General features: G+C 39.2%; 1 protein-coding gene across 1 annotated transcript in view; it reads right to left on the reverse strand.

Annotated features, from left to right (window-relative positions):
- The window catches only part of rapgef4a (Rap guanine nucleotide exchange factor 4a), a 75628-nt gene that overhangs the window by 32053 nt on the left and 26894 nt on the right, over positions 1-16681 (reverse strand). Inside the window, exons 5-9 of the mRNA XM_016276281.1 lie at positions 7333-7405; positions 5958-6022; positions 2667-2773; positions 1339-1626; positions 940-1024 (exon numbers count right to left, since the gene is read on the reverse strand). Of these exons, the coding sequence (XP_016131767.1) occupies positions 940-1024; positions 1339-1626; positions 2667-2773; positions 5958-6022; positions 7333-7405 (618 nt within the window). The remainder of the gene's footprint in view (positions 1-939; positions 1025-1338; positions 1627-2666; positions 2774-5957; positions 6023-7332; positions 7406-16681) is intronic.

Genomic DNA, 16681 nt, shown 5'->3' on the forward strand with positions numbered 1-16681 from the left:
AGGGAACGAGACACTGTGTCCTCTAGGTTTCTTGCCATGCTGCGGACGCAAGCTTCAGACGAAGAAGTGAATGATGTGTAGCTCCCGGCACCTATTTATACTATAGTCGCACCCGTAGTGACGTCATGGCTGTCGCAGGCCAACGAGTTGGTGTTTTTTCAATGTATGCTTCAGACACGGGTCACGACGAGGCGTTCCCCATAGCGACCCCTAGAGGACACAGTGTCTCGTTCCCTACTCAGGGAACCATGGTTACATAAGTAACCTGAGACATATTCTTTAAACCATGACAAGATTAAACATTATGTACTTTAACTATTAAAACATGATGTACTTTAAAGTACAAATTTGACATCATTACAAAGTGAACTTAAGAAACAAAGTCATAAAACTGTACTTACTTTAAGTACACTTAAGTGGCCTTTTATTTCATTAATTTATTATCTGGAAGTACAGTTTTAAGATTTGAAGTACACTACAAGAGCACATGCAATACAATTAAGCACACTTCTTTTTCAAAAGGGTATGGGTGGTAAGGACTCGTTTTATGAAGATGAACAGCATCGCTTCCCATTCACTTTCATTTCATGAGAAACAGAAGCTTGAACATTCTGCAAAAGTTCTGCCTTTATGTTACACAGAATTTTCGGTTACACTTTATTTTAAGTTGTCCTTGTTACAGTGTAATAATATATTTAAGTACTGAGTAATATTATTTAACTAAATGTACTTACTATACGGTTAGGGTTTGAATTAGGCTTACTTGCATGTAATTATGCATAATTAATTGTTATTATAATAGTAAGTACATGTAACATGTGTAACAAGGACACCTTAAAATAAAGTGTTACCGAATTTTCAATTTGCCTCAATCGTTCTTTTACTGAAATGTGTTTACACCAAACTAATTTCCTCAAACTTCACATAATGTGTACTTACAGTGGTGGACAGATGTGACAAGGCTTTAATATGCAGCAGCTCCTCATAAATGATCTCCAGGTCATCTACTGTCCTCTGGCCAGGCCTGCAGTGACAGGCAGAGAGGACACTGATGTCAATGATGACTCTGAAACTTATTCTGACATTTTAAAATGTTTTGTCCTGGTGCAGACTTTACATCCTCCAGGACCTTTAAAAGGTCTCTCTTTCAGTTACAGCATGCATATAAAAGTCTAATCTGCCTTTAGAGACTTTCAGACGATCAGAATTGTGGGAAAGTTCATAGGAAAGCAGCCAAACAGTAGCAGATATAGATCAGATCACTCAGACGCACTTCTCTTAATAACCCAAAGTCTTCTGGGGGACGTAACAGGCTGCTGCTTCTGAGGGAGAACCTACTGTTTACTCAGGATCATTCGCAGATGGGCATCAGGTCCGATCTGAGAGAGGAGCAGGAGGGTGTCCTGTAGTTCTTCATCACTCTCTTTCTTCTCCTCCTCAGTGGGGAGGGGTGCGTCCTCTGTCTCATCGTCCAGGAAGCGATAAAACAGATACTTATCTTGGAAACTCAGCTCCTGGTCCACTGCAGCGAAGCACAGAACAGGAGACACACAGAACAAACTGGTAATGAAGACCAACATCTGTAGTGTGAACGCTTGAGCTCTTGTGTGGCTCATTCTACACTCTCTGAGAAAAAGGGGACAAAAGCTGTCACTGGGGTGGAACCTTTTCAAAAGGTACAAATATGTACCTTTATGATAGTAATATGCACAGTTGTAGTTGTACCCTTTGAAAGATACCGCCCCAGAGACAGCTTGTGTCCCCTTCTTCTAAGAGTGTAAGGAGAAATGATCATCTGCATTATAGATGCAATTAAGAGCTCCCACAAACTGTGCTCATGTGTTATGCTGTAAAGTCACAAGTATTTATATAGCGCTTTATACAATACGGATTGTTTCAAAGCAGCTTCACATGAATAAAAAGGAAAATAACAATGTTGTAAAATTCATCAATTACAAAAATACTTCACTTTCAACTGTAAAGCAGCTCTACAGAAGGCAATAGTGTCATTATTCAGTTAATTATTTAGTTCAATATTGTTTCAAGTTCAATAATTGTTCTGTGATTTACTGCATTAATCAATGACTGACCTGCATGTAATGGGTGATTAACCATGTACACTACCCTTGAGCTTAGTAAGATTTTTTTTTTGTTTTTGAAATAGCATAAAAAATTATGCTCACCAAGACTGCATTTATTTGATTTAAAATACAGTAAAAACAATAATACTGTAAAATATTATTTCAATAAAAAAAAACTGTTTTCAATTTGAATATATAGTAAATAGGGATGTAACGATTAACCGCGAGCCGGTTGAAAATCGATTAAAATACGTGACGATTCAAATCGGTTGAGATGCTAAACAAATCGCGATTCATTTAGGGGTAGGAGTTTATATGAATGCATGTCTGAGGGGAACGTACGGTCTTTTGAAAAGTTTAGATGGTATTTTTTTCTTTTCCTCTTGCCTCTGTATAACGCACATTAAAGTTTATAAGCGCAGCGCTGCTTTGTTTACAGCAGAAACCAGGAAACGCTTTAAGCGCCACCTGCTGACAGAGAGTGAATCTGCGTCAGCACATCATAATTAATCCAATAATAATAATAATGGCATTTATAATTATTATTATTATTATTATGTCTTACTATACACTTACTACACTTACCTGTATGTTTTCAGGTGGTACTTCCTGTCTCTGATCATGTGAGGTGCTCTGAACAGGATGGTGTTTCGTAACACTTTACCGGCCTGCAGGATCTTTTCTGATGGCACCTGAGAGACAAACAGAGAGAGAGAGACGGGCATAAATCACTCTATACACAACACATAATGTATAATGTCACACAACTCAACACTGTGACTGACAGCTGTCAGACTGATAACAGGATGGCTGTAATACCTGAGTAATGGATTCGGGGTGAAGTTTGGTGGGACTCTGAATGAATGATTTCTGGAAAACATTCATGGAAAAGGATGGGGATGGGGATGAGGTGGATGCGGGACCTTTAGGTTTATTCTTTAGTCTTTTGTTAACCTTTATACAACACAGTGAAATATTGGCAGACAGTGTTACTGTATATTGCTGCTGGGTGACAGAGTAAACTGTAAAACTCTTCAATAATAAATGACTGCTTTCTGTGAAATATTCAGCCAGACTGACTCCATATATAAGGTAAAATGCATAGTGAGCAATATCATAACATCTCATTTGCTGAGGCATGACCTTTCTACAAAGAATTTACAATATCAGGACTCCACTAGCTTTGAATGATAGTTTAGTGCAGGAGATTCAATAATTAAATGTCACCCTCTATTTAAAAAAATTAAACATGACATAAAATTGTGATACTTGGAAAGCAACATTTGCACATGGGGAAAAGACAAATAAATAATCTCCACGTTTACCCTTAATTTCTATTTTCACACATTCATTCATTCATTCAATCAATCATTCATTTGTTTGTTTGATCATTCATTCATTCATCCATTAATTTACTTTATACCTTTATGATTTCATCATTAATATATTCATTTAATTACTGTTTCTTTCACGTGCCACACAATTTTGGCAAGTAAATATTGGTTGCAAACATGCTTTGATTACTCCTTTGAAAGTGAAGATTTGTCATAACAAACCCACTAGCATTAATATCAGAACAAATGTCATCACGAGCAGCTTGTGTAGAATTCTGCTGATGTCCAGCTACTCTCTTCTCATATTACATAATAATGCATGTGATCGTGTCATACTGCAGTGTTTCTCAGCGCTTCGGGCAGCAGGCACGTCTGGGGCTCTGCTTTCCCTCCTGCCGCTGGTCCAGGGCCAGTGTGCTGCATTTTTAACCAAACCGTTTACATTATTCATGACCGTCCTCAACCAGACTGTACATCTACAGCAACACATGACCCACAATCAAACTCCACAGTGATTATTACTAGACACACTTCACACTGCTTCTATCAATCTGTAAATGTGTTTCTGTGACGTATGAGTCTTAGGTGCAGTTTTGCCAGCAAAAATATCACACTATAGTGTGAGCAAATAGTAAGAATGGCGCCGCACACGGCCGCCTCAGTGCTTGGCTTTCCAATGTTTGTACTGTTTTTGTTCATTTTTCCTGTTTTTTGTTTGATCTTATATATATATATACTGTATATATATATAAAATGAAAACACGCTTCCAGAACTCAGAACTTCTTCCCAGTTCAAAAAGACCATTAACTGAAACGGAGAAGTAAAAATATCTCAAAATTATTTCAGTTCCAAACAAACACATTCTGTCGGCAGTCCAGCCAAGCTTCTCTAATGCAGAGCTTAACTCGCGCAGAACAGACTGTGAGCAGTATTAACAGTGAACTCATCCAAGTTCGAATCAATTTGCGCGTGTCAGCTGAGCTCTTCAGCATCTTACAGCATGATTTGCACACTTCCTTCATTACATAACGATTCTGTACATCCTGAGACGGATTCTGCCTTCTGTTAACCAAAGCCACAAACACACTTAAGTGAATAAAAACGACACCATTATGCAAATCGCAGAGACTCTGCTGTGGCCGATATTGATCGCCTGCCTATTTGGATGCATCTATAGAGAATTTTAAAAAAAGAAAACGGAAGAACTTGTGGCAGTAAAAATGACAGACACGCTAGCTGTCTGAGCAGTGGACGGGAAAAGACCCGAGAGGTCAGAGGAACAGGAACACATACACAGAAATGAGAAAGAGAGGATGCCAGAGCTGCCCAGTTGGTTTTACATTTCAAACAAATGTATTCTTGTTCTGTCGAGGAGATGGTGGGAAGGAAGGATGTAGTTATATCAGAACTGACGCAAACAGGAGAAATAACAAGAATCAAACTCTCTCTGCTCATTAGGTGAGTCAAGCACCGTCTAAGATGGACCTCAAGGAACTTCTCATGAACAGACTAGGAGAAATTCATTTCCTGTGCACATTTTTGGACATTGTTTATTTACAAAAGAGAAGCTGAAGTTGTTTCAGTATTAGTTTTACGTCCTGGTGTCAGGCATGAAGACAGTTTGTATCAGATTTAACAGTACGTTCATAAAATCAAAGGTTCCAAAGGTGTGGAATAATTTTTTAATTCTTAAAAAGAAGCATTATCTCTTAGTGTGAAGAACTACGGAACTTTCGACTATAAAGAAGCGTTTGTGGAATGGAAAGGTTCTATGGATGTTAAAGGTAGATGCCAAAAAAGAAACTTTATTATAGTACTAGATTATTCTCAAACCACTTCAAAATAAGGCCAAAAAGAGTTTTTATGCAGATCAAATTGAGCATGCACAGTCCTACACAGCGATAATGTAATATATACCTTGGTCAGTGTAGCACCATATTTAATTTTTGACAAGAATGAAAACAAGGCTGTGAGGGATAGATGCACAGTGTCTTGCATGCTAATAAGCAACTAGCTAAGAGTGAAAAGTGTTCCCTACTCTTAAAGGGATAGTTCATGCAAAAATTTAAATTTGATGTTTATCTGCTTATCCCCAGGGCATCCAAGATGTAGGTGACTTTGTTTCTTCAGTAGAACACAAATGATGATTTTTAACTTTAACCGTTGCAGTCTATCATGTTACCATTGCCATGCATTATATGACTGATAGACTGCAACGGTTAAAGTTAAAAAATCATCATTTGTTTTCTACTGAAGAAACAAAGTCACCTACATCTTGGATGTCCTGGGGGTAAGCAGATAAACATCACATTTTAATTTTTGGGTGAACTATCCCTTTAAGTGTTTCCCATATTTTGAAGATATTTTATTGTCATTTTATTGTGCTTTCTGGAGCTCAACAGCACTAAAGACATGAGGGTGAGTAAATGAGGATGACAGACTTTTCATGACAGATACTGACCTCAGATGGTCACGATTTTGGACAGAAGAGTGAACGTGGCCTGACTGAAGAGATGAAAGAGACATAAGATTAAAACAAACCTTATTTAAGTGTTTGGATGATGATCCGGGAGAACTGTTGTTCGGATTGTCTTTGTCAGGCATTCCTTGTGAACAAATACAAAAAAAATTATTTTGTGATAAATACAAAAGATAAATATTGAGCAGCATCATTTAGTCAAGGCAAGAGTAAAATGTATCGACGATACAGATTCAGCAGAAGTGATAGTTAAGTAAGAAGATTAAATATAGTGTGTCTTCATGGGGCTGCAGGATGTGTGTAATCTTCAGTGATGGGTCCTGAGGGGCTGCGGGGAGCATTGCACACATTACAAAAGCTTTCTGCTTCAGGAACAATAACTCCAACACATCACTATTTATATACATCGAGAACATCCGACACTTACTGAACTACACACATCAGCATAGAAATCTCAGACAAAAAGAACAATCTTAAAAGTTTAAAACATGCTAGTTCACTTAAAATGATTTTATACAGCACCTTATCAGCAAAAAATTATCTTCTTATCAAGAGCGGATGCAATGTGCCAAGCTTGATTATGCAGAAGCACAAACGAAGAATAAGAGTTACAGCAGAGGGGAATGAAAGACATACACTACACTACTGGTCAAAACTTCAGGGTCAGTAAGTTTTTTATTTTAAATAAATTGATCGTTTTATTAAGCAAAACATGCATTAAATTGATTAATGTGACTGTAAAGACACGTATAATGTTGCAAAAGATTTCTATTTCAAATAAATGCTGTTCTTTTTCATCAAAGAATCCTGAAAAAAAAATGTATCCACAAAAATCTTAAGCAGCACAACTATTTTCAACATTGATAGTGATCAGAAATGTTTCTTGAGCAGCAAATCAGCATATTATTATAATTTCTGAAGGATCATGTGAGTCTGAAGACTGGAGTAATGATGCTGATAATGCAGCTTTGAAGACAGGAATAAATTATATTTTAAGATATATTCAAATACAAAACAGTTATTTAAATTGGAATAATATTTCACAATATTACCATTTTTTTCTGTATTTTTTGATAATAAATAAATGCAGCTTTGGTGAGAACAAGAGACATGAAAACATGAGAAAATCTTACCGACACCAAACTTTTGGTGTATGTTCTGGTATTGTTCTCACAAAAAGCTATTGTATGACTTCAGAGGAAATTTAACGAGCACATACGTTACTGTATATGATACTTTCAATCTGATTTTTGCTTGAATCTTTACAGATCTTCATCACAATATGCTTTAGTTTTATGGGGGGGAAAAAGAGTTCGGAAATTCGGCAAAACGTATCTTCTGTGCTCCACAGAAGAATGAAAGTCGCACATGTGTGGAACAAAAAATGACAGCAGAATTATCATTGTTGGGTGAACAAAGCCAAGTATTTGTACTTACTGTCAGCATTTGGGCCGCTCTCCATAACACCATAGGGAGGGACCAGCAGACCAGCCATACACTGACGATAATTCTGAAAGATACAAACACTCCAGTCACATATGAGACGTGGCACAGAAACACTGAAAAGAAACCAAGAAATTAATAAATCACTTAAAATACATACTGTAAATAAAATAATGTTAACATGAAACTAAATTTGACCCCAATTACTAGGTACGTACTCCTGGTCTTTTCGTGCAAGCTTCATCAGTAATTCCAAATCAGTTATTCCAAAAAATGTTTGTCTTCACAGTCTTTCAGCAAAGCTTTCCTTTTTTTCTTGCTTCACAAATGTTACTTTTTCAGCCCTTCTCTGCTAATCACTTGCTATACAGAAACATTTCTTATGATCCAATCAACTCCTAATGGATAAAATCAAGTCCTGTCCTATTTTTTGGTTGGATATCCCATTTCATTTCAGAACGTGGAGGTAAATGGCTTGTGAAAAAGATTTCTTATGGGTAAAAGAGTTGGTCATATATGAATAATATATGCAGACACGCACGAACACACACACACATACACACACACACACACACACACACATTTGCTCAGTGATGTAAAAGCTATAAGAGACATCACTAACATGAGCTTTGAGTAACGGTACACATCATACACACATGAAAAACACCATAAACCTCATCCCCCAGCTGAGTCTGCTTCCTCTCAAGGTTTTTCTCTTTAGTGCCTAAACATCCAATGAAATTTCTTGCCATAGCCACCTAAAATCTAGTTTAGCCTTAGAGTTGCAGCCCAGAATGATGGACTCATCTGAGCACAAATAAGAAAAGCAGTACCAGAGGAAGAGTTTGAAGTGCCGTCCGTAAATAAGGTCACACACATAGCTTATGATATACACACACTTAAAACATTTCAAATACTATCACAGGTACCACCTCTTATAGTATACAGTTCACCGGTAGTCTTTCATACTATACGCAATGCATTTTTATACCTTCATCATACATGCCTTCATTAATATAAAAACGCTAACTTCGCAATGTTCAAGATAATAGACTTAAAAAGACTTGAAAAAGAGTGCTTATTACAGAAATAACAATTTAAAAGAATATACTGAAGTGTGAACTGAATGTAACATTTTTGGACACTTAATTACATGTTAATTCAATTTAAATGAAAATGTATTATTGTTTAAATGTTTATTAAATACTGTACATTTTTGACCCACTTGAGTAAGACTTAAGTACATTTTATTTGTAATTTGATATTTAATTCTATTGTCTTTGAAATATGGATACTAAGTGTAATGAGTGTAGAACTGAATACAGACGAGCATTTATAGTAAATTAAAATCTACTTTTATGTCATTTCTATTGAAAATTGTATGTCATGTATTTAAGTATATTTGTAATTACACATTTCAAATAAAGATGCATTTTACTACATTTAATATAAATATAAACTCTGAACGTAATACTGAATAACACTATAATTCTAATAAAGTCTTTTACATGTGCTTTAGTATATTACTCAACAGTTTAAAATGTGCACTTCTTTAAAGCATGACAACAGATAAGTAACAACGAGTCAGAGTTGGGATCCCTGTGCAGCTTTATTAATAAGTACTCAAAAACTAATAGGTAGAGTTCAATCACCCGTGAAATGGTAATGGTAATGTGACCCATGGAATTAGGAAGGTCAGTGACGAAATCTATGGCAATGTGTGATCAAGGGCGTTGTGGGACCGGTAATGGTTGTAGCAGTCCAGCAGTTAGTTGTCGGGAAGATTTAGAGATATTACAGGTAGGGCAGTCATGAATGAAGGTGATAGTATCTGATTGTAAAGTGGGCCACCAGAAGCAACTGGAAAGAAATTGGATGGTGTCGGCGATACCGGGATGGCCGGAGTTGGGGGTAGAGTGGACCCATTGAATAACCCGTTGAATGAATGAATCGTTCCTTCAGATGTTGAAAGGCCTTTAAGGCTGCCGGAGACCAGGAGAAGTGTTGTGTGCCCCCCCCACCCTTGCTGCAATAGTGCTGAAATTATTGATAATGCGTCTGTAGAATTTAGCGAACCCCTGTAGTTCCTTGATTGAGGAGGGCTGAGTCCACTTCAGTACTGCCTGAATCCACAGCGACTCCCTCTGAGCTGATGATGTAGCTGAGGAATGAGACAGCAGGCTGATGAAATTCACACTTTGCTTTGGCGTACAATTGATGTGATATCAGACGTTGCAGTACAGATCTTACATGTTGGACATGAGCATCAAAGGAATATAAAGCAATATAAACTATGACCCATCGATTTAGCATGTCTCGGAACAAGTCGTTGATGAAGGCTTGGAAGACTGAAGGACTACTGACCAGCCCGAACGGCATAACCAAGTATCCATAGTGCCTTGATGTGGTGGAGAATGCCATTTTCCATTTGTCACCCTCACGGATTCGAATGAGATTGTATCCACTGCGGAGGTTGAGCTTGGTGAAATACTTGGCAGTGCTGAACTGTTCAAGGGCTGCTGGAATTAGAGAAAATAGGTAATGGAACTCGATGCAAGGACATAGTCCCCCATCATTCTTGCTTATGAAGAAAAACCCGGCAGAAGCCGGAGAGGTACAAGGTCGGATGAAACCATTAGCCAGTTTCTCTTCAATGTAAGATTGCATGGACTCTGATTCCAGTTGTGATAATGGAAAGACTCTGCCTTTAGGAGGTGTTGTGCTGGGTAGGAGATCAATGGCGCAGTCACTAGAGCAATGAGGTGGAAGTTGAGAAGCCTTAATCTTACTGAAAGCCTCGGCCAGGTCGTTATATTCTGGTGGGAGACTGGGAATGGAAGAGGTTTCCAATAGTACAGCGCCTACGTGCACAGTTTTTGGGGAATAGTTTGAACACACTGTTGGAGACAGCAGTCGGACACACAGGGTTATCTGTTTCTCAGTCCATGAAATTTGTGGATCATGCATTTGTAGCCAGGGAAGTCCAAGAATCACGGGGTTCTGAGGTGACTGAACGAGGAATAGACGAATGGACTCTGCACTTAGGAGACCCATCGAATTTCTCAGGAAAAGCCAAGCGAGGACTGGCCGTGGCGGAGGTTGATGTGGAAGTAGTCAGTAAAGGATTAGGAGGCGGCGTGCTCGTGTCAGACGAGGGGAGACGGAAGGATTGCCATAAATTGAAATGTCAGCCACAGAAAAACAAGACTCCACAATGAGTGAGAGATTGAGAGCTGCTTAAATAGTCCCGGGAATGAGGTGCAGGTGTGCAGGTAATCAGTCCCACGCACAGCGTTGTGGGAATTGAAGTCCGGAGAATGGTCAGTACTCAGGTGATGGAGCCCTCTGGTGGTGATCGGAGGGAGCCACAGAGGCTTGATTTGTGACTAGATCATTAAAACATAATGATTTAAAATGTACTTTAAAACGTTTTTGACGTTATTACAAAGTACAATATAAAAAGTGCACCTATAGTGTATTTAATGAAATAAAAGGCCACTATAGTGAACTTAAAGACATGTTTTCATTAATTTTATATTTGCAAGTATTTTTTAATGTACTTTTAAAATATGATAGGTACATTAAAAGAGCACATTCAACACAATTAAGCACACTTCTTTTCCACAAAGGATAAAACATTTCACCAAATTTGGGTTTGAAAGGATCTAATTTAGTCATGTTTCCAGTGTTCTACAATAGCAAGTTATTAAGAAATATTACTGTATTTATTGTTTTTTTCCCTTTCTTGAATATATATATTTTTTTTCTTTAAGAAATATGTTGCAGAAAATAGGATGATAATAAGAGAGCACACAGTTGAGGTTCCTCAACATTTCAATTAACATCAATAACTGACATCAAATTCTACAGACAGATGGACAGATCGAATCAAGTATTAAAATTGTATTATTAAAAGTTATTATTAATAAAAATGTTAAGTATTAAAAGTACTCTTGTGTGAACAACAGATTTAAACAGACATCTCCAGCATGATGAAAAAAAATTAACAGAGGACTTCAGAAACGAAACTCCAAATGAAAACCAAATTTCTATGAAATCCTTTTTTAAAGCAAAAGTAAAGTGCAACATTGAGTGCAAGAAGCCAGTGTCCATCTCATGGTCCAAATCACTGAAATCAAAGTTCAGTATTATAGTGTAAGAATGACAACATGCCCACGTGTTCTGGTCTACTAATAATAAAATATTATAATTAATAATACATTTTTGTGGTAATAAAAATCGATGTAGGCTAAGTGAACAATAGCCTTTAAATTTACTTAAAATACATATATAATAGCAATAAGGCAATAATAATTAGTTCAAATAAAGTATCAAAAGCAAGAAATCATATGGTTTTATTAAACAAAACTGTTAAAATACTGTATTATAATGTAATAGAGACACTGATCTATATATAATTATACAATAATATAATCTAATTTCTATTATAGATCAGTGAATAGAGTTAATGTACAGTACGCATTACAACAAAGGCCTGCAGGGGGCGCCAATGGCCTGACGATTGTTTTTACACATTACTGTGCGATCTAATACGTGTTTAATATTGACCAAGCATCATTTAATTCAAATGTCCACTTAATCTTTAATATTTGGCCATTTCTTTACGACAGAAATGCTATAGCCACTTTCATTTAATGAATATGTTGACATCAAAACGTGTAAACTCAGAGTGAGGGTTTTAGCTTTTATTTAGAAACCGCGAGATAATGATGTATTCTCCTGTGTTAATACTGTATTATAATGTAATAGAGACACTGATCTATATATAATTATACAATAATATAATCTAATTTCTATTATAGATCAGTGAATAGAGTTAATGTACAGTACGCATTACAACAAAGGCCAATGGCCTGACGATTGTTTTTACACATTACTGTGCGATCTAATACTTGTTTAATATTGACCAAGCATCATTTAATTCAAATGTCCACTTAATCTTTAATATTTGGCCATTTCTTTACGACAGAAATGCTATAGCCACTTTCATTTAATGAATATGTTGACATCAAAACGTGTAAACTCAGAGTGAGGGTTTTAGCTTTTATTTAGAAACCGCGAGATAATGATGTATTCTCCTGTGTTTGCGTGGATTTATAAATGATTTACCTTACAAATCTGATGAAATGCCGCACGTTCCCAGATGAACGTTATAATAAACCCAAACTCACAACAACACGCACAGATGGAGTTTGAGCCGCTTCACACATGTAAACGATAACAGTTCCTGTGGAACAGCATTTACTGTGAACGGAGCCGCTGTGAGACGCACGTACTTAACCTACATGCCTATAACTGCATCGCATATAATTATTTAATTAAATCGTAGCGTTTGTGAATTCACAGTCATGCTTAATTATGATTTTTAAATGGGTTTAATATATCATGCAGCCTTGGAAAACAGTCTAATAAAGTGTTCTATGGATTCTCGTCAGTGAAATGCGCCACTTCCGTTATTTTGCCGGTTAGCCGACGCAGGCAAAATGAAGTCGAGGATTTTTAAAAATCGAATAGTCGAATAGAATCGCCGAATCGCGACAGCCCTACTTATAAGTCTGCGATCTGCCGTAAAGCAAGAAGATGAAGAAGACGCGTCATGCGCCGGCTGAAGAAGAAGACGCGAACGCGCTCAGGACAGTTAGGACATTGCAGTAAATCAGAGGTAAAAAACGATTTAAATACTGTTCAGTTTCTTGCACAGACCAATCGTTTTGTGTCTTTACACATCAATGTATCGTCACGAGCCGCAGCATTTAATTTGGTTTTGTTTGTGTATGTTTTTTTGACTCTCAAAGTCGTGATTCCCATTCACTTACATTATATGACTGACAAACTGCAACGGTTTGAGTTAAAAATCTTTGTCAGTCACCAAGTCACCTACATCTTGGATGCCCTGGGGGTAAGCAGATAAACATCACATTTTCATTTTTGGGTGAACTATCCCTTTAACATAATGTATTTGAACCTTGTCACGTTAATGAATGTTAATACTCATTAATACATGGGTTATTTTAGTATGCGTTTTTTTCATATACACATATACTGAAATCAATATATATTCAATATTGTTCAAGTTCAGGATCAGTATTTAATTTTTTTATTTTAATTTTAAATTAATACTTTTATTTAGCAAGGATGCACTACATTGATCAAAAGTGACAGTAAATATATTTATATAAAAAAAGGTTTCTATTTCCAATTTGTTTTTCTTTTGAACTTTCTATTTGTCAAAGAATCCTGAAAATAATAAATTATATTTTAAAATATATTAAACAGAACAACGTAATTATATTTTATAATTGTAATAATATTTATTATACATATTAATTCATATTTATAATATAATTGTCACAGTTATGGACTTCTCTTGTTGTGTTTTCATCTAGTTTTTGTCTTCATGCCCATTTTGAGTTTGACCTAGTTTCTGTCTCTCCTTTTGATTAGTTCATTCTGTTCATCTGTGTTAGTTAATTATCTTTGTTTGGTCTGTGTATTTAAGTTGCTCCCCTTCAGTTCTTACTGGTTCAGTATTGTTGATGTTGTTTTTCTGTGTGTTCCCTTTGCCTTCATGGATTATCATCTTCTTGGATTCTATTAAACTCTTGTGTAGATGACCTTTGTCTTTGTGTGCCTTTCCTCTACACGATGCGTGAGCAAAACCGGACCACAAAAAAGAAGTTTAGAGGCATTTGTATCCCCGTTTATTAAGTGTTTCTTTTGGATTTCATATGGATCGCCCCAAATTCCTCTTACTCCTGCTGGAGCAGGGGGAACTTGCCCTCGAGGACCACACCAGATGATTCCTGTACATTTCCAATGATACCAGCTACCCGGACGACGCTGCTTGTTTTACATCACGAGGATCAACACCGCGTGCAGAGCGCAGTTGTCCGAAGATGGTCCTCGAGGGGATTTCGCCGCCTCCGTGGAGTGGGTGCTGGTGAGCAATGACTCGCCATTCACCATCGGTCTCGCCGGCCCCACTCCAGACCCAGGGCCCAGCCAACCATTGCCTCACTGCGCGGAGCGTCAGTCAGAGCCCACCGCAGACGGAGAGTCAAAGCCCACCGCGACCAAAAAGCCATCGCAAGAAAGAGCGACAGAGCTGGTACCATGGTGGGTGAGTACGATCCATTTCTAAATATATGTATATATATATGTGTGTATCTAATGAGCTGGTGGTTGTGAGTATAACCGTTCTGCTAGTTTCTTTGCAGTGTTTCCCGGGACCTGTGTGTTTCTGTCCCTTTCTAGGGTAGGTCTTCGATGGGCACCCCCTCTGCTGGGTTCAGAAACCGGGTGCTCGACTTGCAGTGTTTATTTCACTCGTTGATATATGTCCAGACGGTAAGAAAAGCCAGGTTTCGGCTTCATACTTCCTGGATCATGCGGCCATAACACAGGCTTTTCCGGGAGCCTTCGTGATCATCAGGCCCCCGGCGCGTCACTGCAAAAATTTCCTGGACGTCCGGGCTGGGGTTACGCTTTCGTGCTACCCTGACTGGTCTACCGTTTCTGGGTCGCCGTGAGGGGCTTCCCGATCACCAGGATATCCCCTCTTGCTGAGGCATCGAGCGGGAGGTATACGTGGCATTACGAGAACCTTCCTATGTAAATGCTGTCTCGGGCAGTGCTCCCCTCACCTTTGAGGGTTGTATTTCAGCTTGCCTCTCCCGTTTGGCCCAGTACTTCCGGGTATCCCCCCGGAGCCTCACTGATCGTCTGACCAGGTGCAAGAGCCGGCAACAACACACGGTGGATGAAACGGTGGAGAGCGAAAGCGCGAAGGAAAGCCCCTTCCACTGTTCCACCGCTGAGGGTGAGCTAAGGCAGGACTCTGAGGATTTGATAGACTTTTATTCAGTAATCCCCAGTTTTCCATCTTCTTCTGAAATATCTGCCTGTCCTGTTATCACCAATGAGGCCGTTTATGAACTCCCTGTATATCCTGAAACAACCATGGAGGTCGTTCCCCTTTCTGTGACACTCCCTGTCATGGGTGTCGCCATTTGGTGTATGTGGGCAGCACACACCATCCCCGAACCCTCGGACTGCTCAAAATTCCCTCTCTTCACCAGTCTTCACCATTGCCTCCGCTGTCCCCTGTCAGCCCCTCAGCCCTCCATCTGTGATGTGGGTTCGCCGCGGGTCTGCCAGTTGTCTCCACCTCCAGCCTCTGAGTCCCAGACTCCGCCTCGGCCAGTTGTCCCAGCGGCTCCACCATGGATGCTAGCTCCCTTCTCTCCGCCATGGCCCGTCAGTCTACCAGCTCCACCAGGGTCCCTCCGGCTCCGCCTTGGTCAGTCGTTGACCCACCATCGCCTCAGGACTGCACTCCTCGACTGCACCTCATCGATCCATCCCACAGCCTCCGTTGGGCTCCTCCCTCCCTCCAGCTCCACCTTGGTCCTCGGTCGCTCTGGCTCAACCGCGCGGTTTTCCGGATCCCCGCCTACACCTTGGTCGCCTGAGCCATCTGCTCCGCCTTGGCCCTCCGGATCCTCCACATCGCCCTGGCTCTACGGCTCTCCGTTTCCACCCCGGGCTCCTCTCCCACCTGCTCCACCACTGTCAGTCATCCCCCCGGAGTCATCAGCCCTTCCTCCACTATGGCTCCTCCCTCCATCCGCTCCACCGTTGGCTTTTGGCTGCGGTCTGGGTCCCACCAGGCTCCTCCTCCTGCTCCAAGTCCCTCCTGTCTCCGTCCTGGCTCCTCCCTCCATCTGATCTGCCATGATCCTTCCTGATTCCTCCTTGGTTCCTCCCTCCGTCAGTTCCTCCCTGGTCCCTTCTGTTTCCTCCATGGCTTCTCCCTCCATCGTCGCCACTCTGGTTATCTGCCTGTCTCTCTTCCTGGCCTTCGCCACCGCCTCGTCCTCCTCCCAAATCCCCTCCCTCCCTTCTTTGTTCATCCTGCTATGGCATGAGGTTGCGCCTTCCAGAAGGGGGGAGTACTGTCACAGTTATGGACTTCTTTTGTTGTGTTTTCATTTAGTTTTTGTCTTCATGCCCATTTTGAGTTTGACCTAGTTTCTGTCTCTCCTTTTGATTAGTTCATTCTGTTCACCTGTGTTAATTATCTTAGATTGGTCTGTGTATTTAAGTTGCTCCCTTTCAGTTCTTTCTGGTCCGGTATTGTTGATATTTTGCTGCGTGTTCCCTTTGCCTTCATGGATTATCATCTTGGATTCTATTAAACTCTTGTGTAGATGACCTTCGTCTTCATGTGCCTTTCCTCTACAAACAGCGTTAAAATAATATTTATAATATTATTATTTTACATATTTTATATATATATATATATATATATATATATATATAT

The sequence above is a fragment of the Sinocyclocheilus grahami genome, unplaced genomic scaffold (assembly GCF_001515645.1).
Source record: "Sinocyclocheilus grahami isolate Dianchi unplaced genomic scaffold, SAMN03320097.WGS_v1.1 scaffold100.1, whole genome shotgun sequence".
NCBI lineage: Eukaryota > Metazoa > Chordata > Actinopteri > Cypriniformes > Cyprinidae > Sinocyclocheilus > Sinocyclocheilus grahami.